This window comes from Panthera uncia, chromosome F2 (assembly GCF_023721935.1).
Source record: "Panthera uncia isolate 11264 chromosome F2, Puncia_PCG_1.0, whole genome shotgun sequence".
Taxonomy (NCBI): domain Eukaryota; kingdom Metazoa; phylum Chordata; class Mammalia; order Carnivora; family Felidae; genus Panthera; species Panthera uncia.
In genome coordinates this window covers 59,638,324-59,666,309 of record NC_064812.1, presented here as the reverse complement: position 1 = coordinate 59,666,309, position 27,986 = coordinate 59,638,324, and the positions used below count along the sequence as shown (strand labels likewise).

The 27,986-nt window shown below is 42.2% G+C and overlaps 1 protein-coding gene across 1 annotated transcript; it reads left to right on the top strand.

Annotated features, from left to right (window-relative positions):
- Positions 1-619: 619 nt before the first annotated feature.
- On the top strand, positions 620-27,986 carry RDH10 (retinol dehydrogenase 10). Its single transcript, XM_049633254.1, has 6 exons — positions 620-1,448; positions 3,057-3,292; positions 23,168-23,266; positions 24,467-24,612; positions 26,357-26,488; positions 26,600-27,986. Exons 1-6 carry the CDS (start codon positions 1,160-1,162, stop codon positions 26,721-26,723), a joined length of 1,026 nt encoding a protein of 341 aa, XP_049489211.1. The 5' UTR covers positions 620-1,159; the 3' UTR covers positions 26,724-27,986.

Genomic DNA, 27,986 nt, shown 5'->3' with positions numbered 1-27,986 from the left:
GCCCCAGCCATAAACCGGCACTCTACTGCCGCGCTGCCGAGGTCCTTCTATTCGTTCCGCCAGCCTGCAGGGCTGTCTTCCGCGGCGCCTGATCGCAGGGGTGACCGTCCGAGTCCCACGCTTAACCAAAGTGGCGAAATAGGGACAAGCGAGGACCCGACGGCAGGAGGAGGATGGCCCGGGCACTGCAGACCGTCAGGCCTGGCCGGCGGAGGCCGGGACACCCCAAGGCAGGGGGCGTGAGCTGTGTAGGTAGGTGCGACAAGGGCTGGAGGCTGCAGCCACGGCCATGTGAGAGGGGCTGCCCCGCCGCCGTTCGGCGGACGGCTGCGAGCTGGCGGGGGGCTGGGCCGGGGGCGGGGTGCGCCCGGGGGCGGGGAGGGCCGAGCGGAGGGAGGGCCGATGCCGCCGCCGGCTCTTCCCGGTCGAGGGTTATATAGCTCGGAGCGTGGAGCCCGCTCAGAGGCGGCTGGGAGCGTTCCGACTTGCAAGTGGCGCTGCGCTGCGGAGCCCAGTGCCCAAGTGACAGCCGTGGGGAGTGCAGGGCAGGGGACACGAGACCGCGGGGGCAGCTGCAAGCCGTTGGGCAGCGGTCGACTGCGCCGAGCGAGTCGCCCCTTCCCGGCGCTCCCGCTGCCCCGCACCCCACTCTCCCACCCTCTCGCAACTTGGGTCAAGTTGACAACTCCCGAGGCGGCCGGCGGGCCCGTGCGGTCTCCGCTGCGCGCCCCTCCCCCGGGGTGAGAGGGAGCCGCCGCGCCGGCTCCGGGGACGCTCGGGCGGCTGCGGCTTGGCCATGAGGGCAGCGCGCGCCGACTAACTCGCGGCTGTCACCGCCGCTGCAGCGGGACCGGCCGGGCGGGCGCTGCGGGACGGACGGGCGGGCGGGCGGCCGCCGGCAGGAGGCGCCGAGCCGGGCGGCTGCCGCGGCGGGCACAACCCCGGGGCCACCGCGCCGAGCCCGGGCGGGAGTGGCCCCGCGCAAGCAGGGAGCGGCGCCGCGCACTCCAGCCCGGAGGGCACCTCGAGAGAGGGCGCGGGGCGCAGCCTTCTGGTCTGGGCGGCTCTGACAAACGCCCCGGGGCCGGGAGCCGGGCTGCCCTGCGCGGGGTGAGCGCGGACGCGGACGCTGGACTCGTGCGGGGTTCCGGGCGTCGCGATGAACATCGTGGTGGAGTTCTTCGTGGTCACTTTCAAAGTGCTCTGGGCGTTCGTGCTGGCCGCGGCGCGCTGGCTGGTGCGGCCCAAGGAGAAGAGCGTGGCCGGCCAGGTGTGCCTCATCACGGGCGCCGGCAGCGGCCTGGGCCGCCTCTTCGCGCTCGAGTTCGCCCGGCGCCGGGCGCTGCTGGTGCTCTGGGACATCAACACTCAGAGCAACGAGGAGACGGCGGGCATGGTGCGCCACATCTACCGAGACCTGGAGGCGGCCGACGCCGCGGCGCTGCAAGGTAACTCGGACCTGCGCCGGATCAAGCCTCGCCCCACCCCCGAGCCCTCCCCGGGAGGGCCCCAAACCCCATTGCCCTGGTCAGCCCGGCTCGTCTTCGGCGAGTGGAGTTGGCCCCCTGGGAAAGGAGCACGGTCACCTCTGTTCTAGAAGGGGGAAGGTGTGCCGAACCCTTGTCTTTACGGGGGTCCTCTTTGGGGGCGAATGTCGGGTTTCCTAAACCCTCTGGGGATATCGGGAAGGCAGAGCTTGTTAGCACAGGTGTGAATCCTTAAGAAATGGCTCACTCGCTTTTGCGATGGGAGACTAAGGAGTCTGGGAAGTTGTTCTCAGACTCGACTGATGCATGTCTGTGTGTTACTGTGGTCTGAACCGCTGGGGCTAGGGCGGCATTGATGATTTCACTATAACTTTAGCCGCCAGAAAATAATTACATTGTTGCACCACAGACAGGTAAGTGCTTTAGTTACAGTCTCAGCCTGATTGAAAGGTGTGCTGCCTCTTGGAAAGCGCTTGGAGGATTTAAGCCTCATTGTAAATTTATTCCGTGTTTTTGATAACCTCAGGAAATCTGCCTCACTGTATACTTATTAACTAACCTGAATCTGAGGGGTTTTGTTTTTTATTTCTTGTTTTTTAAGCCAAAGCGGAGACCATAACCAACCGTAAATATCGGTCAAGGAAATTTGATAATGGCTCTTGCTCTTTGACAAAATTTTTCATTTCCGGAAAATACATAGAACTATACGGAGGAGATTAACTTGGACCCCACCCCTCCCCCCATATCGATCGATTTTCACCATAAGTATTGGCACCTGCCTTTTAGGCCAGAAAAGCAAGGGTCAAAACTGTTACATTTTCAAAAGTGGTATGGAAGGGTAGCAAATACAGATTTTTGTGTTCCCTGCTGAAACCTAAAAGATAAAGGTATTCAAAAACCAGGAAAGAGATTTGGGCTTTCAAAATTGAGATCTTCTGTGGTAAAATTGCATATTTACCTGTAAACTTGATTTATGCGAGGTGCTTCTGAGGAGAACTCAGAGATTCCAGTGAAAACAAACCAGTGACCTCCATTCTTTCATGAGAAGCTTTAGGTTCATTTCTTGGGTTTGGATGACTTCAGATTGTTAGCTACAGTTTTGATTTGTGAGCCTTAAGGGAGGGTTCCCATTTTGAAGGTGCTCTTACTAAAAGAAAAAGAGCCGATTCTGGCCCCTGGTCCTCAAAAAAAGAGGAGTGTGTAGTATTTGTGTTTGGGAGGAGGGGGGTGTTATTTTCTGGGCTGAGATCAGTTCTTTCCAGGTGTCTTTAGTTCCAGGAAGCTGATCCCATGAGGTCTGACTTGTATTGGGCTTGTCACAATTACATGATTTTCCCCTAAGCAAAGTTATCCAGTAAATTGCTATAATTCCCAAAGACTCTTGGGGGAGGAAGGCAGCTGTAAGTTCAGTCATTGGCAAGCCTTATGGTGTTAGAAATCTGAAGCTCACTGTAGTATTTTTGTTTTGTGTGATCTTTGTCCTACTGATTGCCACGTGACTCACATTTTGCACCCCCCACCCTTTCTCTGTTCCATTTTTTCCCCCTTCATCTGGACTTCCGAGGACAGCTGGAAATGGTGAGGAAGAAATTCTGCCCCACTGTAACTTGCAGGTTTTTACCTACACCTGTGATGTGGGAAAGAGGGAGAATGTCTACCTGACTGCAGAAAGGGTCCGCAAAGAGGTTGGCGAGGTCTCAGTCCTGGTCAATAATGCCGGCGTGGTCTCTGGGCATCACCTTCTGGAATGTCCTGATGAGCTCATTGAGAGAACCATGATGGTCAATTGCCACGCACACTTCTGGGTAAATATAAACATCCTTGTTTTTATTACTAGGCCTTCCTCAATGAGAAGGTTGGGAAGGAGCCAGACTTCAATACCATCCTGGAAGACACCTATACTGTTTCACCACAAAGCTTCCTTCTAATTTGCTATTTCCCCATGGTGAATTACACTGTATGCCAGTTACTATCAAATAATTATTTTCTCCCCCCTCCCATGCAGTCTTTCTTGAGAGAGTAAAGGACTGAACATTTTGAGCTAGTTTGAAAGATTGCCATAAAAATAACTAGAGGGAGCATAAAACCCTGGGTTTGTTTATTTTACTTTCTGTTGAGTTTGTAAAACATTGGTTGTTCTTATGAATTCCTGAAGTCAGAGTTTAGGCTTCCAAATTACTGCTCAGCCACATTTTAGAAAGTGCCAGAGATTCTGAGATCAGCATTTGTGGTCCATTGGGAGTGGTCAGGCCACCCTGGCAGTCACTTAACATCCATTGACCAGCCACAGGGTCTGTGGCATTGTCCTGATGGAGTACGTCTCAGAACTGTCTCAGTTTACAAGATGCCTCTCTCAGGAGAACTGAAGTCACCCTGATAGGACCACAGAGTCGCTATATAAGGGGCAGGAGGACGGTGAGACTTGAGGAAGGAGAGACTTGAACCATATCTGCTTCTAACTGTCAGAACGACAGCATCTAAGGATGAGAGGGAAGGAGGGCCTTCTGTTGCTCTGGGGACAAAATGAATCCCAATTTTCCAGCTAAACTTCAGTAATGTTGGGTGTGAAGCTCTCCCCCATAACTGTACACTGTTGACCCACTTTATTCTCTTCCTCCTCTGAAGTAATTCCCCTTGATTTTCGTAGATAGGTAAGAGCCAATAAGGAAAGGGTAAGGAGGTAGGATGTTGCGTTGTTGTTGTTTTGTTTTGTTTTGGGTTTTTTTTGTATTTCCCATAGGCGGATTAGCCTTCTAATGAAACACAACAAAGAACTGTTTCTTTTAAATAGGTCACATTAAACCTCATTAATTTTTTAGCAACTGCTTAAAAACTTAATCTGGCTTTAGAAGTGCTTATTCAAATGTTGTTCCTTGAATATCAAACCATTTCTCTGATCCTGAAAGAAGCTTCCTTTAACGTTTTATTTTCAAACATGAGCTCTATTTAACCCATTTTCAAACCTCAAGAAATGAACACATAAATGACTTAACTAACTCATATTGATCTTTTAAATGAGTAAGGAGATTACCAAATACAGTTTGGGGGAACTTAAGTGTGTTTTGGGGGGGGGGGGCGCATGTGCATAGGTGTGTGTGTGTCTGTCTGTCTTGTGTGCAGTGGGGGGTGGGCAACTGAACAAAAGTCCCTGCTGCCATGGGGTCCACAAGAACAAGTAGCAAGGGGGTGCATCAGGTGAGTAAAGGGCAGTACAGATGAATAAACTTGGCAATACGGTTTATCAAGAATCCTATGTATTGACAATTCCGAGTAAAACAAGCAGCCACCATTTGAAATAACACATGTGAATTGCAGGTGGCCTTGTAGTTTTTGTATTTGAACAAGGATGGAAGTGCCTTAGAAATTCCAGTTGATTTTAGTCAGCTCGTCATCCTTAAACAGATATACAGCCATTGGTGGGCTAGTTGTGAACCAACACCAGGATTTTTTTTTTCTCCATAGCCTTTGACTGAGATGATCCTCAGTTTCTGAACCATAAACTTTGACCTACCCGGTGCTCTAAAATTTAGCTATCTTGCCTACTTTCTCTGTATGATTACTTTCCTGAATTGTAAAATTGCAAATGAAACCACACTTTTAAAGAAACCCCATACAATCTGCAGTTAAATACTTTGAAGAGGAAAGCAGCCTTTTCTCGCTAGACATCCTATAAAATGGGAGCTAATTTAGAGTGTGTTAAGCACAGAAAATCCATAGCTTTAGCTTTGAAAATGCACATCATTTGATATACTGTACTCTAATATTGGACTACTTTCTAACCTAAGGAGAAAATTGAATCAGGTCTCTGACAGAAAAATTATTGTGGAATTGAATCTGTATACTAAGGAGGAATATACCACCTTCCCAGAGTCCTTACTTTGCTTTGAGATGTTGCTTAACTACACAATTTAGGGAGTTCTTGGAAGCCTTGACCATAATGACGTCACTTCATATTAAAATATGGGAGGCTCCTGAATTCTCCAGCTGTTTTTCCCCTAAGCATCTAAACTTAAGAATTTATTTTCAATATTGAGTCAGAAAATTCATTTTAGAGTTGGAATTTCTGACTTCTTGCCGAGACTTACAAACCTTTTAAGAAGTTGAGAACTAGCAACTAAAATTTAAAGGAAGACTTACTATAATTTTTACAGGGACTGGCGGTGGGGGTGGGTGGGTGGGTGCACATATGCAGTGATGTAAGAGCTACCTGAATTCAGCTTCCTTTCCAGTAGTCCTCTTTAACAAAAATGTGTGTGACAACTGTCTAAAGATGTATTGGTTTGTGCTGTTTTCCTTCCAGAGAAAATAACCAGTGTGTCTTTTTACTGTATTTGGCTGGGGGAAAGAAGTTGCCCCGTTCACTTTAAAAAGTAGATCAGCTGAGCAAACAGTTGTGTAGTCATTTGAACAGATTGTCTGGAGCCAGACTTCTAAGTAGCAGTCGATGTCTGTTTTCATAAAACACTAAATGGTATGTTGATCGCGACCCAGAGTTAAAGTCCCATGTAGTGAATTGGAAAGCCGTGTGGACTTCCACTGAAAAGCTGTGGGTGCTCCTACTTCCAAACCCTTCTACTACTGGCCCTGCCTGGAGACCCTCTTCCTCCACTCTTCAACCTTTTAAGGCCTAGCTCAAGTTCTTACTATAATCTTCCCTCCCCACTCCAGCCCTTTTCTGGCATTTTTGCATATTAGAGCTGCAAGGATCCTTAGAGATCATCTTATTTTCCAATCCCTTATTTTCTGATGAAGCTGCAGTTAAATGACTTGTCTAAAGCTTTTTCTCTTCTTGCCATTATTTAAAAAAAAATTTTTTTTGTTCACGTTTATTTATTATTGAGAGACAGACACAGAGCATGAGCAGGGGAGGGGCCGAGAGATGGAGAGACAGAATCCAAAGCAGGCTCCAGGCTCTGAGCTGCCAGCACAGAGCTCCATGTGGGGCTCGAACTCACAAACCGCGAGATCACGACCTGAGCCGAAGTCAGACACCAGAGCCACCCAGGTGCCCCTCTCTTCTTGCCATTATTAATCTCTTACAACATCTCTTAATTCTCCTCCTTTGTGGCACAGTACATGCTCTTTTGTGTAATTTTTTATGCATTGTGCCCTGAAATTCTGAAATAGATGGCAAGCTTTCTGAAGGCAGTTTGTTATATGCTTCTATTTGTTTTCCCCTGCCTGCAATAGAACTCTACTCCTAAGACTAAATAAACACTCAATAAATGTTTGATAGTATAGGCTAGACTTCTGCTTAAATATTTAGAAGATAGCCTACTCAGAGGATACTCACAGGGACCTGTCTTCTGAAATTTCAAAAGGTAGTAGGCATTCTGTTGGACTAATTCAAGCTGCATAAGATTGAGGAAATTTCAAAATGGGGCTGGCTCACATTCATAATTGTTTGTATCTCCTTTTGTTTTCCTATACAACTTTTCCATTCTCCCAGCCTCGCCTGTGTGCTCGTATTTACTGTAGTATATTAACTCTGCTCATTGGTGCAAGGCTAGCGACTGTGAGAAGGCCGGTGTTGATAAACCAATTTGAATCAAGCTCCAATTGAATTTACGGCAACCATTCATATTTCCTAATGGCTGGGCCTCAAGGAGAGGATTTTTCCTGTGTTCCTTCCTTGATTCTTAACCTCGTAGTCTGTACTTCTAAGCAATTAGAAGTTTTCACAGTACTTGCCGTTGTTCTGCACAGCCCTCCAGTGTCCTGTGATCCTTCATCGTCCAGTATTCTTCCATCACCAGCAGCTCTCCTAGGAACCTTCTCTTGGTCACCAGTTAAGAAGTGATAGATTTGTGATGGATTCTAGTTAGTATAATCTGTTGTGCGACATCCATGGTTAGGACAAGACCAAGGAGAATGTATGCAATACGATGCACATTAATTGGGGCATAATCACAGAAAACATTCACTTAGGCTCCCTCTGTATCTCTGTGTGCTACAAAAACTTGAAAATACCTCTCTAGACTCCTTTGAAATATGGCAGGTTGGCCTCCATACAGGAATTACAAACCCATGTTTCCCCCCAAAACGTTAATGTTGCTTCACTTGTTATTTTTTTAAGAGGAGTCCAATCTTAGCTTGCTGTTTTTGCGAGACATAGTTTATCTGTAGATCCTTTTTGACCAGAGAGCTGCATTTGGCCTTTATACGTGAGCAGCAAATTGATCCCTGATTAACCAAAAGGGGGTAGCAAAAGCATTTAACTCCAGGCCTTTTATGTTCTGCAGAAATTTTGCATGGTTAAGGGCTAAATCTGTCAAATAGCTAGTCGGTAATTTACTTCTATTGATACGGTAGTCAGACAAGATAATTGGTAGTTAATTAATAGACCACTTAACTTAAAAGGTTTCACAGTTTTAAAATACTAATTACTGAATTAGGCATTTATCTATATCCAAATGTCTAAAGTCTATTTAGTTAAAATCCATCCAGGAAAAGTAAAAGCCCACCACCTAGATCTGAGTAATGTAGCACTTAAAGACATTAGTGCTATGGTAGTACCTAATATCTCATGAATGGTCCCTAATCATTAGTGTTTAAGTTCCTATGTGATTTACTGGTTTTTAATCTCAAATACTGTATTGTTCTCTGGTTAGAGAAACCTAGTTTTGTTCAAGTCCTCTTAGGTTTAGAATTAAAAAATCATTTCTAAAGTGTTCATATAAAACTGCTAGGCCAGTACTTCCTCCTTCAAACCATAATATTAAGAATTGTTATACCAAATGTTTTATAAAATATTATTTTCCTATCTTACAATAGCTACTAAAAGGTTAGAATTCATGGCCAATTTTTAAGTCTCTGATAGAACGGGTCTGTTAAATAAATAACATGCACAAGTATCATGTTTGAGCTTTAGAAATAAAGATTTTTTAGGTCTTGAACTGAACTGCAAATTGACCTGGGGTGTGAATACTCTATCTTATTAATTCTTGTGAGCCCACTTCAGAATATCTCTTAGGTAGCAACCACTCAGGTACTTGGGACTGTGTCCCCAAGAGGGTCATTTCATAGCCTTGTTTCTAACATAGAATAAGATCACATGCCCATCGAACATCGAGTTTCTGTGTTCGGTATGTTACATGCTAGGCCCAAATCTATTGCTACTAGAAATCAGTATCTATGACCTGATAAAACATCACTTTACATAAGTGGTATGAGCAGAGAACCATCCTCTAAAAATCTTTCCAACATTTTAGATACATGTTTTAATCTGTGTCTGGTTACCTCAGTTGTTCAGAAAAATATTGCTGAGTAACCAATGTCATATGAAGAAGTAATAGTGCTCCCGTAATTGCCAAATCCAGTGTGCAGCTTGATCATTCTACAGAATGTGATCCTGTTAACCATCTCTGAAACTCATCTTTAGTTTCCACAAAAAGCCCACTTTTTCCTGCTTCTCTTGTCTTCCCAGTCCTCCTGGCCTCCCTGCTTCTGAGATGTAATGATTAGGATTGCATACTCAGACCTCTTCTCACTGTGTACCTCTAGCTGGGTAATCTGTTTATTTCAATGGCTTCATCTGATTTCTGACACAGTTCCCAAGTTCACACACCTGTCTTGGCTGTTCCACTCATTCCCTAAAATCAACAAATCTCAAAACTGAACTCACTTCTTTTTGCCCCTTCTTGAATTCCCTGGTGTGGCCAGTGCCAAACTTGGGAACATCAGCAGTATCTTTAATTCTCCATCCTGCCCGCATTCATGAGTCCTGACTGTTCTGTTGCTACCATGTACTTTGATCCCCTCCTTCCCAGTCCTGCCTTATCCCATGTGCTTCCATCACCTCTTGCCTGGACTTTGGGAGGAGTCTCTGAACTTCTTGCCCTGTTCCCAGCCTTTGCTCTTCAACGTAGGGTTATCTTAGCAGACTCGAATTTGTTATGTGCCTGCTTAAAGATTATGCTACCCCAAACCCTTGGGTGACCATATTGTTCACAGCATGAAGTCCAGGCTTATTAGCATGGCAGCTTAGATCTTCTAAAGCTGATTTCCACCTGCCTTCCAAACTCATCATCTATCATATCTCCTGGTCAACCCAAAACTCCCACAGGGCTGGATGCCTCACTGTGCCTTGATGGAGCCCTGAGCACTCCACTGTCTGCCATTTGAGTCCTGGGAGACAAAAGAAGTTGAATAGTTTAGACAAAATGTATCACTACTCCTGAGAGAGGAAAAAAATATTCATAATATTTTCGTGTTAACTTAATAGTCTCTTTGTATATTAGGGTGTAGTCCTTGTAGAATAGTTTAAAGTTCCATCCAGGGAATGGCCCACTCTTGTTTGATTATGTCCTGTTATCTCGATTCCTGGAAGCGGAGTTGATGTTTGTTCTTTTCTCCCTCATTATTTCTTCATCTAGGGCTTTATCCATTATCTGCCCAAGTAGAAATTAATCTACAGGACATGTCAAAGTGAAAGCATTCTGTAACCTGTGCTAATGTTAACACTGATTGAATAGCTTGTTCAAAAAGCTTGAATGGAGTGTGCCTGGGTGGTGTCCTTTGCTGTTCATTGCAGGATTGGGTCACTGGGGCCTAGGGAAGAGCTACAAACCCTGTGGCCAAATACTTAACTGCTCGTATTCTCCTCATTTATTCTCTCCCTTTAAATTTGTTTTTACCCTAACCATTTTTCAGACTTTTAAGATCTTTGGCAAATTCTAGTGAATTGACTTTAGTTAACTTGAATACAATTCCTTTCAAGAAGTTTAATAACCTCACTTGGGACTTAGAATAATTTTTTAAAGTAGGGAACCCCGGGGCGCCTGGGTGGCTCAGTCAGTTAAGCGGCTGACTTCGGCTCAGGTCATGATCTCGCGGTCCATGAGTTCGAGCCCCGCGTCGGGCTCTGTGCTGACAGCTCAGAGCCTGAAGCCTGTTTCAGATTCTGTGTCTCCCTCTCTCTGACCCTCCCCCGTTCATGCTCTGTCTTTCTCTGTCTCAAAAATAAATAAACGTGAAAAAAAATTAAAAAAAATAAAAAATAAAGTAGGGAACCCCTTTTTATTTGTTTTTTCCTTGAATTAAAGAATATTAACAGACTCATCTAAAATTTCTGCTCTGTTTCTTTCAGAAACCAAAATTAAGCTTTGTTCAATTATAAGTAGCCAGTATGCCTCTGTTTAATTCAGATACCTGTCTACGTGGATAGATGTATAGATGACGTTTGTTTTCTTGATTTGGAATGCTTGATGAATAATAAGGCTCATGACTATGGTGTATTTATAGCCAGCAGACTGGAAAAAGTTCATTTGAGCCACTGTGTTAAGTCCTAAGTACCCAGGATGTTTTTGGAACCCCAAATTGTATGTACTATGCTGAATTTCCACTAGGGGGTGTCCTGGCAGGGTGGATTTGTATCTTCTTTCCTTGTGCACATACAAGCGGTAATTTTCCCAAGATAAAGGGCCTTTTGTAGCTAATCTTTGTAGTATGACAAACTCTGATAGTCCTTAAGAAATCGGGAACTACTCCCTGTATCAACTGAATGAGTTAAATCCAATGTTTTGAGCCTGGAACTCTAGGGATCAGATTAAAATGTGTTAATCTCTCTTGGTTTAATTACTGATTTTTTTTTTTTTTTTTAAATCTCAGAAGTTACTATAGGAGTTAGCTATTCAAAGAACTAACCCTTTATAGTTTCTATTATCATCTGACCTAAAGATTCCTTTTAGGCTGAGACTTCTTGTAAGCATAATGGGAAAATAACTCAGAGGGTGGTATCTTGTAATTCTTTATTGAAAATCTGTAGTGGACAGGTAGAGTGTACAGGCAGTCTTTGGAGTGGGCCAGCCTTAGAGAACTTCGCTATATTGTGGCCTCACACTTAAGATACCACTGTTTGGAGTACAGGTTGTCAGAGCAGGGCTGTAGGATTTAATCCCAGTCACCTTGACACATTTGGCCAGCCATTGGGGTCCCGGTCAGCCTGGGTTTGCAGGCTTACGCCATCCCAGCCCTGGAGGGTGTGCCTTTCAACACAGGGAACACTTATATCTTTCACTTGATCTTACCCAGCATGGCCCATTCTTAGATTCCTTTTTCATTTTACTTTATTTGTCAATTCTCTTAGAAATCAAGTTCACACCTGTCAGGGACCATTTTCCTAAACGCTCTGAGACTAAAATTAAGTGAACCACAGGGAAAAAACTGAATATCCTCTCCTAATGATCATAAAACTTTCAACACTGCAGCAAATGCTGCTAGAATATTTAACAAGTCAGGGCAATTACTGCCTCAGCCTTGAGTGCTGTCAAATTAGCCCAACTGACAAGCCACTTACGATGAATTCACATTTGGAAACAAAACATTACTTGGTCTGTGAAACTTTCAAAGATCACACAAAGTGATGCATGAAAGATGGCCATGGTGTTAATATTGTGAAGGTTGTTTTTTGTGGGGGTTTTGTTGTTGTCTTGCTTTTTTTGTTTTGCTTGGTTTGGTTTGGGGAAACCGTGCTGTTTCTCTCTCATTTGCTGCTTGCATAAAAACGTGAATTTTTCTTGCCTTTCTTTCAAATAGCTTAGTACTGGAATTTTTAAATATTAACAAGGTTCAGCTTCTTAGTGTTATTCTAAACAATGGGGCTCAAAAGAACACTTCCCAAATCAGTGTAACTGGGAAAATATTTGTGGTATAACTTATGTAAGCACATGGGTATTTTGAGGACAACTGAAACTTAAAATTCAAAGCCTGAATTTTCCCACCTGCAAATTGCACTTAACATACTGCCCCCTACTGATTTCTCAAGGGTTTTTAAAGACGAGATAGTTCTATTATCTCTTGGGAAAAAGACACATCAGGTATAATAAGTTATCTTAAAATAGTTCTGTACTAACTTTTAATATTTTTATGTTTGCTAGACTCTTCTCTGTCAGGTGTCGTAATTTATATTTTCAGCGGTTGTTTCTGCTCCTAGTAAAAGAGGACCGGAGGAGAGAGAGTTAGAGGAGAGGTGTTACTGGAAAGCGTTGTTGTTTCCCAGCAGCATCCAGGGTTCTGAACGGAAGGAGCTGGGCAACTGAAGCAGCTCCTTAGCAATATGGTTTTGAGGCTGCTTCTGGTGGTCAGCTACTGGCATTTTGCTGGAAGCGTGGTCTGGTGCTGTGTGGAGGGCAGGGAGGCCTGGGAGCCATACATAGTAAGAACCAGGAACTGCAGGAACTTGAAGAAACAACATCACCAAAAATAGATGGCACTTGTAACCAAAATAGCCTGTAAATATATGCTTAATGAGTCTTGAGTGCATTTACTATACTTTTATATAGCACTTAAATTTTACAGACCCTTTCATAAACACTCTCCTCTCATTTGAGCCTCAAAGCAACCCTGAATTAAAGAGAGCCATTATCCCCATTTTTATGGATGAGGAAACAAACTGAGAGAGATTATAGGACTAGCCTAAGGTCACCCCTGGGGAAAGAAGAACCTAGGACCCAGACCCTCATCCCAAGACTTTAGTTTAGAACTTCTACAAATACTTAGCTGGGCCACCGGTTCAAAGCTCCTTGTCAATTTTCTTCTGTGAGTCACTTATGAAAGAATCCCCCTTCAAATGCTGATTGTTTTTTTTTTTTACTAGCTTAGTTCATTTAGCAATGACTAATGAACCCTAGCTTAATATCTCCAGAAAGTTTGCTCCATAAATTAGACAAGAATGTAAAATTCTAGACTAAAGAACCAGCACCTCATCAGAATTTTATTACTAAAGCCCAGTTCATGTGTTTTTTCCCTGCCTTTTCTGTAATTTTCCATGGTTTGCATCTGAGATGGTTACCTCATTGAGAAGACTGTAGGATATTCTCAGTCACTTGGCTTCCTTGCTTTTTCTGGTTCACATGTCGACATTGACAAGCTGGACACAAAAGGTAGCAAATAAACAGGGCACTTCTATGAGGACTGGGTACACAAAGTTCTAGAAATACTTGGTACCATAAAGTGTCAGTAACAGGATGATTTGAGTTTTGTTTTTTGTTGGTGTTGTTTTAAAGCTTATCTCCTGGAAAATGTAAAACTTTTATTCTGTTACATAATAATCTTACGGGATTAGAATTCCAGATAACTCTATAAGCTTTGCCTTTGGAAATGCTAATCATGGATTTTCAAAATTATGCAGTTTTGCCCAGCTGCTGTTGTCCAAACTTCTGGCCCAAGCATCTGATTTGTAAAGGGCTGTTTTCCTAGGTGGGGTTTTTTCATAGGCTTACCAAAGCATGAAAGCTTCAGAAAGGTAAATGTGAAAAATGGAAAAGGTAAAAGCTGAGGTGGAATGGCCCTAAATTCCTGGTCTTGAAAGCTGAGCCTTCAAAGCCTCTGTGGATGCAGGGAGAGGACTTTGAAGCCTCCTAGGTCTCTGTTTGCGAGCCTGTTCTAATGGCTAAGGGGTTGTCCTAGTCCATTTGCACTGCTGTAACAATGCCATACACTGCATGGGCTATAGACAACAGAAATTTCTGTCTCACAATTCTGGAAGCTACAAGTCTAAGAAGATCAGGGTGCCAACAGATTTGGCATCTGGTGAGGGCCCACTTCTTAGTTCATAGACAGCTGTCTGCTGAAACCTCACATGGCGGAAGGGGTGAGGGGTTTCTCTGGGGTCTTCATTAGAAGGGCACTGATCCCATTCCTGAGGGCTCCCTAAGGCCCCACCTTCTCACTCCATCACTTTGAGTATCAGATTTTAACATGCATTAACATTCAAAACGACAACAGAGGGGCTTGCCACTGCTAAAAATGGATCCAAGGCAAATATACAGAGAATCAGTCCATAAACTCTCATAGTTGTCTGTAGAAGGCACTGGGAGCCCTTGACATTGGTTTGAACCAGGCTTTATCTTATAAACATAAGAATGGAATGGTATGGAGAGTGGGGCTTCCCAACCCCTAATATCCCGGTTCAGAGAGTGAGGGTTGGATAGAGGGCAGCAAACTTAATCTTCCAATTCTGCTGAGTTTGTAGGAGAAATTGATCTGAAGCCCCTTGAGGTTTAGAGTAGACAGATTCCCTAGCTCTCGCTAGAACCCTGTGCTCAGCCTGTGTTCCAGAGCAGTGGCAGTAATGGCATCATCTGGCAGATTGTATGTTAGAAAAGCGGACTCTCAGACCCCCTCCCAGACCTCCTGGGCCAGAATCTGTATTGGATTCGGATACCGGGTGATTCTTTGGCACATCAAAGTTTGAGGAGGAACCGGTCTTGAATACGCATTTTCCTTCTCACTTTCTCAATATTCTCCTTACCCTGCCTTTTTGTTTTTCTTTCCTGAGCTAATCAGCCCTTTAGAAATCTCCCAGACAAGAAAAATGCCAGACCACACACTCTGTGTTCCAATCTTACTCTAGGTTTATTATTTTTTTTTTTTTTTTTTTTTTTTTTAAATTCCGGTCCAGTATCTAAAAGGAAGAGTGCAGGTGCACTTTTGCTCCCTATTCCCCTTGGTCACCGTGCCCAGGATGGAGTTTCCAAAGCCCTAAGAGTCACAAAACAAAATGAAGACCATGCATTAAAGAGCTACATTCTTCCTGCCCAGGATAAGTTACAACCTTGCCTATTGTGCATGCCCCTTTCCTCTGCTCCTGGCCCCTGGCGTATCACTGGCATCCAGTATCAGATAATGGAGGGTATGATTTCTCAGACACCTGCTGTACCTAAGAGGAGGTCTTCTTTTTTAGTTTTCACAATTTAGGAACAGTTTAGGTGGTTTTGCCAGAGTTGTGATTGATAAGTGATTAGTGTCGTCTTCTGTGATGAAGCTGGAATATACCAGACCAGTTACTGGATTAGCAATCATTGTCCTTGAAGATATCTCTTAATTTAGTAGTGGAGTGGTAGTTTGAAGGTACTGACATATAAGCTACAACTGATGGGCTTTTGAGCCCAAATTTAAGTTGTGATTTTTTAAGTCCAAAATGCCTTCTGAATCCAGAAAAATGTCATATACTACAAGAACTAAAGCTTAGAAACAGTTATCAGCATGGAACCTGATTTGCTAACGTGCATGTTCCCTCAGATGTTGACGAAAGTTTTCTCTTTAACTGTGCCTCACACAGCATAGAGACCTCATAGACCCTCATCTGTAATGAGTAAATTCTATGTTGTTACAGTGCACACTTCAGAATAAGTTTTCAGGAGTAACTTCTTGATTATATTTTTTACTTACGTAACGATTTTATTATTTTTGAAGATTCCACCGTAAGCAAACTAGGAAGCAAGGGAGGATGTAAACTGTTTACACATACGAAATACAGAGGATGATGAAAGGTGATCACGGGGACGTTGCTGGGCCATGCTGTTGGAATGGGGGCAGAGGGACAAAGGAGTCCGGCCCCTACAGAGGGCCTGAGCAGTGGCTGAGCTTGTGTGTGCAGTGTTTATGCCTCCTGGAAGTGGTTAGTAGTCACTAGAGCAGAAGCGGGGCCTCTGCCCTTTGGAAGATCTGTCGTTATTACAAGTTCTGAGATGCGATCTGAGTTTGGGGCAAAGCAAAGGGATTAATGACAACATGTTGTTTAGCAGACTATTTGGCTGCAATTTTGTGGGTTATTTTCATCATTCTGTAAAGCGTTATTAAATAGGGAAAGGGGCCTGAGCTTGAAGGAGATCATGGAACACTCCTTTGATCATCTGGGACTCGGCCAGGGGGAGGGTCAGGGAAGACAGCGCTTCAGGAACAGTGTTCAGCGTTCAGTTTCTTTTAACATACCGAGCTTCGCTGAGTTTAACTGAGACACAGAAAAACAATGTTTTGCAGATAATGTGTAATTTTGTTAATATGTAAGAGGTTTGAACTCAAGTTCCATTATTTTAAAAGGCACAGTCATGACATCATATAAATGTTTAATGAATAGATTTTTACTGCTTACCAGATGCTGGCATCTACACTAATGGAACTGATACCGTATTGAGTCATTTACGAGAGTCTTATGCAAGTTATACCTCAGTGTTACAACTTGTATTTCGAATGTGTGCTAGGAATCGAAGAAAGCATTATTGGATATAAGTCGCTGTAACATTTTTGAACAAAGAAACCTTGGAGAACCTTCTCTTTTTGTCTCACAAATGAGTTAAAATCAAGATTCAAAGAGGTCAAGTAATAAGGATGGTTAGCTGATTGGCAGTTGGGACCATGTGGACTCCAAAGACCAGTGTACTTTACAGACAGATTGAGTTTTAAATTACCTCCTTTCCAGCATTTCTGCATAGCAAACCCTAAAATGCAAGGGAATGTTGATGTGTGAGTTGCTGCCTTGGGGTAGATTCATCCCATGCTTTAACAGTGGGAAGGCAAGTTAATGAAGCATTTATTTTTGCTGAATAACTCATGGTGTCATCATCTAGGTGTTCATTTGAAAAGCCCAGCTCTTTTATTAGCTTCTTGGTTGCAGGGCAACTGTAGGAATGTACTAGTGCATGTGTGTTAAGCATTAACTGCTGATGCCTTCAAACGTTAAACTAATCCCATAGCCTCAAAATAATAACAAAAAGGACAGTAGATGTAACACTGGTATGCATTCAACAGTTATGACATATTCTTTAGCCTCTCTTCTATAGCTAAAGACGGAATGTTTTGTGTCAATCTGATAAGAGATTTTGATGAACGTTTTGTTAAGTCCGAGATTAGTTCCAGGCTTCAGTATCGTGGGGCTCTGTTGCACAATTTGTCTGGAGACTTTCCTGTCTCTACAAACACACCAAATAAGAACAACAAAAAAAAAGCTGTCATTCAATTATAATGGTTTCAGAATTTGTGCTGTTAAGTGAAACTAAAAGATTTAGAGTCAATCAATATATTGCTAGCAAGTACAGATTTAGTTTTTACTTCCTAGTTAAAGATGATTTTGTGGGGCCCCCTGGCTGGCTCAGTCAGAAGAGCATGCAACTCTTGATCTCAGGGTCGTGAGTTCGAGCCCTCATGTTGGATGTAGAGATTACATAAATAAATAAAATTTTTTAAAAGATAATTTTGTAATGAAAACTTTCAACTATCACATTCTGTGATCAAAGTGAAATTTCTTAAGTTTGGTGGTCAGTATATTTACCAAGCAGATACCTGTAAATCTACAGAATTAAGAGTATTTAGCCATATGTTCCTTTCCCAGGTTAGCTTGGGGGTATGTCACCATTTTTCAATCTTTAAACACGCTGATGATTTATCCTATTAGCCTTTTTAACTGCGCTCACTATATTTTCACAGCGCCTTCAGTAGTTTGTATGTACTACTGAATCATAGTTTTCCAGGAGCAGTGACTGAGTTTTCAGAGAAGAGTGCCACCAGATGTCATTTTAGCCTTGTAAATAAGCAGTATGTTCCTTTGTGATTCTGATAAAGATAAGTTACTCCAGGAGGCGACAAAGGCAGAAGGAGCAGAACAGCAAGTAGAGTTCTTGCACCAGGTGGAGGGGCCGTGAGGGTGTCCAGTCAGGTGTTCTTTGTGCAGTGGAGTCTTAACTGTACTTTTTTTTTTTTTTCAAGTTGTGTATATACTGCTGTTAATTTGGGGATTCTGAAAAGCCTTACTATTTTATATGTGCTGATGATGTTAATCCTTTTCCCATCAAAATATGATTCATGACCTTCTTTACAAATGAAAGTCTTCTGTTTTTTGGTGTTCACATGAGAGATAAACACTTTAAAATGATTCTTTTTCAAAGATGCTTTTTCTGGACTTGACCGTAAGACAGTTATACAAACACACAAAAATATGGCATGAGGCCTTTTTCCTACTGTGAGAAATTAACTTTGCTTTTCCCTTAGTGTCCATTAACCTGGCATGGCTTGCAAATATGGAAAACACATTCAAGGTGTTTTACCTACACCTTTAAAATGTCATCAGTCTCGAAATTTCAAAAGCTAGGCTTTGCCAGACACCACATTTCTTCACATTCCCTTTTGTCGAACTTTAGGCTAATTTGTCCTGACAGTGCAGCCACAGGCTGTGTGTTGCTGTGTGTCATTAAGAGCACCAGGAATGATCTGGAGGGTTACAACTGTTGGAAGTTAATTTGGCGTAAACCTAACTTTCAAAGATTTCTCGAGATATGACATGTCATGTCTGTGTCCAGTCACACTTCTGTTTAAGGAATTCTTGTTTATATTATAAATATGACCTTTACAGTTATCTTTCAAAGTGCCCAGTGCTCTGAAGAACCCCGAGGAGCTGTAGCAATATTAGATTTAAGTATGTTTCATAAGAATGTCAGTGTCCATTTGAATGTCCCCCTCCCTCCTTTGTTTTTTCTTTTTAGTCAGCAGTAACAACCCCATCAGCTTGTGGCCAATTATGGTATTGGAGTCATGTGATAAAATTACTCATGAGTATTCAAAGGTCTGTCTCCACACTTTTTAGACAGACGCAGAAGGAGACAGAGATAAGAGTTATCTCTTGCTGCAGATAAAATACTCCCTAGATCTGTTCCAACTTTAAATTCTCCCACCGACAATGCCAATGAATGTATATTGGTTACTGACTCTGAGACCCCCTAGATCGAGAGTCAGCCATTTTTCCTGATGGAGAACTACATGTCCTCTGTTTCGCAGACATTTGAACAGAAGGACGTAGCGACGGAGCGCAGTTCTCCGACTCGGGTTAAGCGTCTAGCTAACTTTGCCAGCCACCACTGACACCAGCTAATAACTCTGCACTTTCTTTAGAGCCCCCTGTATTGGGTGGTAACTTCTGATCTAGGTAATCCGTCCTGAGAGTGGAGATCACACAGCAGTCCAGGTGTTCAGTGAGTTATCTGAGTTGCCCCTCTCAGATCCACCGATGGTGGCAGACGCATGAATTTATACTTAAGCCGTTTGGATGTGCTTTTAGATTTGCCCTTTATGTTCTTTTAATGACTCTTTGAGACAAAGTTAAAGATCACGAACCTTAGCTTGAACTGACTGGTGTCATGGCAACTAGCACTTCACCTTTTGCTGGTCCCCATCTCATACATGCTACAATATTTGTGCACATTAATAATTCATTGCAAAGTGCCAGATTTCTTTGTGCTGTCAGACTGTGTCAAGGACGGAATATGCTGTGCTATCTCAGATGTCATCTACCAGACTGTTGAGGGCAAGAGTAATTAGAAAAGAAAACTAGTCAGGTTACTTGGGAAAATTCCTGAAAATATGATGCTTTCTAGCCACCCATTTATAGCATTTTTCTTGTAAAGTAAGGGATAGAATTAGTGTTGATCAAAGTTTATTTGGTAATGTGCCCCAGACACAAGGCAGGACTTGGGTTGTGGAAATAAGGCACAAGCAGTAATTGCTTGCCTCCATTCAGGCAGCAAAGGAAATGATTAACAGCCTGAGTGCTCAGTCACGTGGATCAGGCTCCAGTGCGAACCCTGAAAACTCAGGTTTAAAAAGAAACCTCAGTGGTCCTGATGTGAACGCTCTTACCTCAGGCTTGCCTTTGCCTGGCACACACTAGGAGCTGAGTGTTTGACCCCAGTTTTGGGAAACCGTGAGTTTGGGTTTTGAGGCTGACCCCGGCCTTGGATGCCTTTTCTCACCTCCCAGTTTCCTCAACCTTGTTTGTTCTCAGCCTTGATAGCAGTGTCATTGTATTAGGCCTATAATTGGTGAGCTTCCTAAAGAATATAGGCCTTTGTCTGAGGATGTAGAAAATGCAATGAAACGACACATTGGATTTCACTTATACAGAAGGTCGTGTTTGTCCCTGATTGGGCAAAGAAATCACATATTTTAAACCAGACATTGACCTGCCACTATGTTTTGTTTTTTTTTTTCTTTTTTGACTCTCCCTCCCTAAAGGAAGCTTTAAAACAAACCTGTGTCACACTTTACTAGCTACTCAAAGTGAAGCATATTTCTCTGAAAAATGTTTACAACCCACAATTGGAAAAGATTTTAGTCAGCCGTATTTGGATTCTTTTCTTCCTCTTTCTCTTTTTTTCCTCCTTCCTTTAAATACAAAACGAGTAGCTTAAATGTCCCTGCAGACTACTTGGTGGGAGGGTGGGTGGGGAAAGCAGGCCCAAGTCACAGTTTTTAGAATACACAGGCATAATACCCTGTGGATACACTAGAACTGTTCTAGTGCTTTAACAATTAAGTGCCGGTAAGTGTAAATTCTGCTTAGAGACAGGCACAGAACCAGCTCCCGTTTTAGCCATCATCATTTGGCCAGATCATAAAACAGTACCTGCCTGTGATAGATAGATGTTCAAGAAACACTTGTTGAATGAGTAAGTTAATACCACCAGACTAATTTCAGGAAAAGGGGAAGGGGTCATTAATCAGTTTTAGAACATGCAACAAATTAAACTTAAAAAAAAAAGTTAGGAACTTGTTAATCTGGTTATCACCTACATTTATATGGTGCAGGGGATCTGGATTGGTCATTTAACACCTGCAGGCAACAACGAATGTCGCACACGAGCACAGGGAGGTCATTAGAGCCAAACTGCTCTGTGTCCATGTGTTTCTAGTCAGGGCCAGCTGCCAGCTGGAGTGAGTGGTCACTGGTGATGTGAACAAGCAGGGTCAGCAATTCAGATTCATCAGGTGATTAAGCAGCAAGTTCTTGCCAGTATTCTATGCTGTGTGTCGTTTCTTGGGATTTAATATTGAGACTTTCTACGTACTTAAGAACTTAAAAGTAAGATCCTTTGAACTAAACCTATCCCTGTCTTCTAAGACTAGGCAAACTTTTAATACTTAAAACTGGTCTCCGAATAACGTCAAGAATAAATTTTATACTTTTTAGTTAATCTGGGAACAGTTCATCATAACCAGATACTTAAAAGAAGACTTACAGACTTGCTTACTTAAGGATACATTTTCTTATTTAGATTTAATGATGTTACTTTATTGTAATTCTTAATATAATGGCCATATATAAGCTGTTGAGTCTAAAATTGAACCTATAATGACCTGAAGTACCAGGTCTTGCCTTTTTTGCTATCAAGCAGACCAAAATAATAATTATCGTAATTGCCCTAGCCATTCCCACTAACTACTGCAAAGAAGTAAAAATCCAGCTGAAATGTGTCTCTCTTCCATCCAGTAGTATGCCAGGTCTCTGAAGTACGTAAGGCACATGGTTCACATTCTCTCCTCCACAGGGTATCACAGGGGAGTAATTCTCCCATAATCTTTGAAGCTTCATCTCCCAGCTTCATCTGAGGCAGCCAGACAAATAAATACAAAACAATCAAAATCAAAATCCCATAGAACATGTAATTATATGTTACGGTGAATGGTACTGACCATATGTCTTAAAGAAATATGAACAAAATTAAGGTGGTATAGAATTATATAAAGGCTCAACACCTCCAGTAGAGAATTATTTGGAAACTCCTGTGACATAAGCATGTTGAAAAGCATAAGAGGTTTTGTAAACACGTGACTAATATTATACTTTGAATGATGTAGGAGGGCATTGGCAGTAGATTGTCAGATTAGAGAAGAATTCATGGGTAAAACCTCACAGGTGAGAAGGGTGCCCTGGGCAGCAGCAGTGAGGTGGCCCAGAAAAATGGGGTAGGAGTTGGGGCGGGGGAGTTGCATGCTAATCAGGAGGCAGACTGGGGACCACCTTGGGACACTTGACAGACATTCGTCTGGCAACTGTGTGCACCATGGATTGGAACACAGAAAAGCTTCAAAATAAATGGAATGACCGTTTTTGATCTTGTACATGCAAAAATTATTGTAACAAATTAGATATTTATGCAAAAATTCAGTGATCCCTTAGCCAGGAAATCCTCAGAGAGGGGCATGCAACTCTTCTTTAAGTCCAGTGTGTATTGTTTGGGTTTTTTTAACTTCATAAATCATGGGGAGGCTGTGTTGGCAATGGGATATAACTCAACAGTAGACAGATTGCTCTTTGCTGCTTTCTTTTAAGAAGCAGGTTATAAAACTGTTGGGAGCCTGGTGAAGTAGTTAATAGATCATCTTAAGCAATTTGAAGTAATTTTTTTTTTTTTTTTTTTAAATACAGCCTTGTTGTGTCTTGAAGGCAAAAGATCCAGAGGGAAAAAGAGTTTAGTGAATAAGAAATCAATGCCGTCCCTGGGTCTGTTGCCCTGGAACTTCTGCTACTTGCTTGGCTACACTGGCCAGTCACCTGCTTCTGTGGGAAAGTCACTGCCCTGTAAACCTCCACAGAGGGGTGTGTTCATTCAGAATGCTGTAAGCTCTTGGCAGTGCAGTCAGCATAGGACACAGTTTTCATTAAAATGATCCTGTACTTTCATCCCGCGTTTTTACATCCTGAAGTACTTTACCTCCTGTAGATACAGGGTAAGCTGGAGGTCCTCTCACAGACCAGGAGATAGCTGTGTTAAAGTGTCATGAGCATAAAAAGATCTCTGACCTGGGAGTAGTTTAGATTAGCAGATAACTATCACTTGAAAGGTGATAAAGAGTCTTCGACTAACGGCTTTCTTTTCATCTCTGGAGATTGTCCCCAAAAGCTCTTGTGTTACAGTCCTTTTGGTCACGGCTTTATAATAGGCCTGCCATACCAATGATACGGTGTTATGTTAACCAGACACTTCAAGGATCTTCTCTTTTCATGAATGTGTAAGATTTTTAAATGAATTGGGAGACGTTTATTATGTGGGTAAAACATTAGGTAGGATTGGCTTTTAGATGAAACTCACAATGTCAGTTCTAAAGCTTCAATCTTCCTTCTCTTTCAGACCACTAAGGCTTTTCTTCCTACAATGCTGGAGATTAATCATGGTCATATTGTGACAGTTGCAAGTTCCCTGGGATTGTTCAGTACTGCTGGAGTTGAGGTTTGTCTGTCTAATATAAAGCATTTCCTTCCTTCAGTCGCTTTATCCCGAATATCCCCAAATCCTGTAAAGAGTACCTGTTGCCCATACATTTATGAAAGCACTCTACCTGTGTGCTATTTGTGGAATGTTCTGCGATACCCCAGGGCCAGCTGGTGAGGTGCAACTCTAGTATCTTGTGCCATAAAATCACTTCTGCTAGTTTGACAAAGCAGCAGCAGCAGCACTGGGTGGACCAGTCCTCAGTGTGCCTCATTTTCATTAGCAGTTCTGCATGATGGTGGTGGGGAGGTGCAGGGTCAAGAACGAAACCATGGAGGGCAGTGGCAGTGCCACGGGAAACAGATGAATGAGGCCAAAGGTTGACGTTCTGTTTTGGTCAACTTGCCAGAAGTGAGCCATCCTGTATCAGGTCATCAGAGAAGATGGCTACGGCAGATGTGAGGTGTCTCGCAATGTTAGATCTGTAGAACTGGGCTTAATCAAGCCCTGTTCTTCACCACAAATTGTAAAGTGCATGTGTGTGTATCAGGCTGTGCTGTCTGTCCTGTGGGAGCCTATAGCATAGAGTTAAAAACTGCATGCAAATATGCAAAAGAACACCAAATAACAGATGGCTTCCATGTTCTACATTTCCACTCCTACATTGCAAATGGGACAAAGGAGAACTTTCTATACCGTGTGTTCTTAGGTAAGGGTCTGGCTTAAGTTTGCAAGGTGTAGTTATCATTTTCTTCACTTTACACTAAAAAGACAAGTGGATCATAACAACTTATAACCTAAGCTAGACTCACCTTTGCTCTCGTAGAATTAAACAAACTGGATTTTTATTCTCCTTTACTGAACAAGAGGCCATTTGTAAATTTCCAGAAACTTCAAAGTGAACCTTTCTCCATTTTTAGCTTCAGTGTGTTAGCCTTTATAGAATCCTTTGTGGTAACTTCCCCAAAGTAATATGATACTTGGTCGATGTGGCAAAAAGTGTTCGTCTGCTGTTGCTTTGAAAATATTATTTCTGCACCAAACCACATCAGATAGCTGTCTTTTAAAATGCTTTCCTTTTCTTTGCTTAGTCACCTGTAACCTTCTGTTTCAAACACATAACCAAAGTAATAGGATCACGGAAGCTTGAGTTCGGTGGGTTTGGTGGGGGATCTGTGCACATACTTAGTGTTTCTGTTCTCTCCCCCTCTAACTCAGGATTATTGTGCCAGTAAATTTGGAGTGGTGGGTTTTCATGAATCCCTGAGCCATGAGTTAAAGGCTGCTGAAAAGGATGGAATTAAAACAACGTTGGTTTGCCCTTACCTTGTAGACACGGGCATGTTCAGAGGCTGCCGAATCAGGTCAGTGAGAACCTATCTTATTGATAAAAAAGCTGGTTTAGAAATCATCTTTCCATATTGGGAGAATATGTAGAATCAGATCTTACCCTATAACTATCATTTCACAGTTCAACCTGTCACTTCATTGGTCAAGGTTTGTAAAGTTCCAATGAAAAAGCTTAACAGGTAAGGGTCGGGTACCACACAGATACTAACATGAGGAAGTCAGTCTAGAAGCATCAGAAAGGAATTGGCCTCTCTGCACCTTCAAGAAGAAAACATAAATATCCAGGATTTTCCTTAGAAGGCTACTTCCTTAGGAGTTTTTTTTTTTTTTTTCTTTAGTATTGGTAAATGAATGTGACTTTGATTTGGATCTGAAACAATGTCACTGCCACAAAAGAGTAAGCTTTTCTTTTAAAAAGACCTTTGAATATTGCTCTCCAGATTTGGGAGCTTCCTTTTTGTGGAGAGTATATATAGGTAGATTCATTGTGACAGAATGAGAAGAACTATTTAGATTTACTAAAGACAAAGTAAAATTCCCACCCACTTTGAAAGGAGGCATATGGGAATATAAATGCCAGGTCACGTCGGACTTGAACTAAGCCGGTAAACAAGCTCACAAATCTTAATAGGATACCTGTGAAGACATGCTTACTTTGAGATCTTCCTGGGAAGAATTTGAAAGGCAAAGGAAGATAACTGAACCAGTTCCCTGTTGGTGAGGGCCATTCTTAACACATCCTGAGCCTGGCCAAGCTGGGAAGCAGGTGGAGCTTGATTTGAGTCATTCCAGTCTCAGGCTGACTCCCAGTCTGGACAGGGACCAGACTCAAGCTCTGCCTCTTTTCCCGTGTGTATGTGTGTGTGTGTGTTTCTTCGTCTTATATGCTTAGAAGCCAATTGCTGAGAGTGTAAGGAGTCCTGTTTCCTATTTAGCATCATGGCAGGTGTCCAAAACTGTGGTGAGACAATGAAAAGTGAAAGGAGTACGTTATACTATTAGGTTATTTTAATGTGTAATGTAATGGATTCAGCTGAAGGTAGGATGTCTATATGTACTTTGTTTCAGAGACCCCCGAGAAAAAATAACCTTGGAATGTGTGTAACTGACTTCCTTCACTCAGGAAGGTTATGCCAGTATACACGCCATCATTTCAACAACACTTAGCACTGAAAGTTTGGCGTTGGGGTGCCTGGGTGGCTCAGTCAGTTAAGTGTCCAATGTTGGCTCAAGCTCAGGTCATGACCTCACGGTTCATGAGTTCTAGCCCCACGCTGGGCTCTGTGCTGACAGCTCAGAGCTGGAGCCTGTTTTGGATTCTGTGTCTCCCTCTCTCTTTGCCCCTCCCCCACTTGTGCTCGGTCTCTGTCAAAAATGTTAAAAAATATATATATTAGAAATAAATAAAAAGTATGGCATAATGTTTGGGTTGAGTGTTATGCCAAACACTGTCTTCTTTTTCTATTGAAAAAAAATAGAAAAATAATATGAAATACATTTTAAGGCATTTTAAAAACATGATTTTCTCATTTTATAGAAAAGCAGACTGATTTTGCTTTTTTTTTTTTTAGCTCGTTTTCCAGACTATGCAAATAAAATGTATTCATAGTAAGAAATTGTGGAAAATACAGAAAAGCACAATGAAGGAAACAAAATGAACCTACGTTAGATAACACTGTTATTAATGTTTGGATGTGTATTTCCAGTCTTCCCTAGTTTGCGTTAATTAATTTCATTTTTCTAATGTATAACTTCCAGGAAAGAAATTGAGCCTTTTCTGCCCCCTCTGAAGCCGGATTACTGTGTGAAGCAGGCCATGAAGGCCATCCTCACCGACCAGCCCATGATCTGCACCCCCCGCCTCATGTACATCGTGACGTTCATGAAGAGGTAACTCGGGTGGGGTTCCCTGGTGCACTGCGTCTGTCTCATGCCCCCCCCACCCCTATAACTTCACATGAGACATCACACGTTTGCTAATAGCCCCCTTTCCCTTTTCAGCATCCTCCCTTTTGAAGCAGTCGTGTGCATGTATCGGTTCCTAGGAGCAGACAAGTGTATGTACCCATTTATAGCTCAAAGAAAACAAGCCACAAACAATAATGAAGCAAAAAATGGAATCTGAGAATCGATCTTTTTTGTATGGAATATCATTTCTATCAGAAGACGATCAAGGTATTTCAGTCCTATCTACATCAGCATTATTGACATTCTCTGGATTCCAAATCCATGTTGACTTTTTTTTAAATCAACTTTTTAAAAAATAAATAAAGTGTAAATTAACCGACTAGAATACTTGGAAAATGTGATCAGCAAAAGTGAGCTTACCTTGTTGCCAGCAGGCTCCTTTTCGGCCGAACCCTAAAACCTGTCAAATCTTTTAGACAAGCACTGTGTGACATCTCCAGGCTACCATTATTTTTTTTAATGAGCAGAAAGTCTAGAGATGATACCAACAGTGTGTTTCAGCCGTGTGGGTTTTTTTTTTTTTTTTTAATCTCCATGGAGTTTATTAATTCTTGTAATTAAACTCTAGCCAATTGACACCCTTGCAACTTCAAGGACTGATAGTGCTCTATTTTCTCATGTTTTATAAGTTTCAGTTTTGCAAAGCCTGTGTGGCTTTTCGTGGTGTTTGTGTGTACAGCTCTTTTGAAAAGGAATTTTGAAATCTCCACCAATTTGAAGTAAATGATGTTTGATTATTACAGTAAAGGTGATCAGGTCTCTTTCTTAAAGTCATAATGACTGAAGTGTTAGCCGGATTTTTAATTTTATCTCTGAAATCTTCCCTTAAGGATCTATTACTCTGGAGACCTAGTTATCCACAAAGGTCATACATTTTCTACCTGTGAATTTTGCTGCATACAGAAAGTGCCCTTTCCTCAGGAAGTTGCTGTGTTTCATTTCTCTGAGTGGACTTTTATCTAGAATACATAGCAGCTCTGCAAAGAAACAGTTTCTAAAATTGGGAACTTCTGCATTAAAAAAAAGTCCCCATTTTTGTGCCAACTATGATTACTGAGGGGGAAAAACCATATTCTATGGAGTACGTATGGAAGGGTGTAAAGATTCTTAAAGTTTTATTCACATTGTAGAACAGCAATTGACATTTTTACAGTATTTTTTTGTAAAGCAAACTATTTTGTGCCTTGAATTTGGTAAATGTGTATTAGTGAAATGTTGTTAAAGTGGACCTCTACCTCTGTATCTAAATGTATACCATCCACTTGTAAATTACTATAAACTATTATGTGATTGCCTTTTTTTTTTTAAGAATGTCTTGTTTAAATAGCGACCAATGTTTAAGGCTATTAAAATAAGCCATCTTTTACTAATTAATTGGGACGTTTTATAAAGGACTGATTAAATTTAAAGAATTAACCTA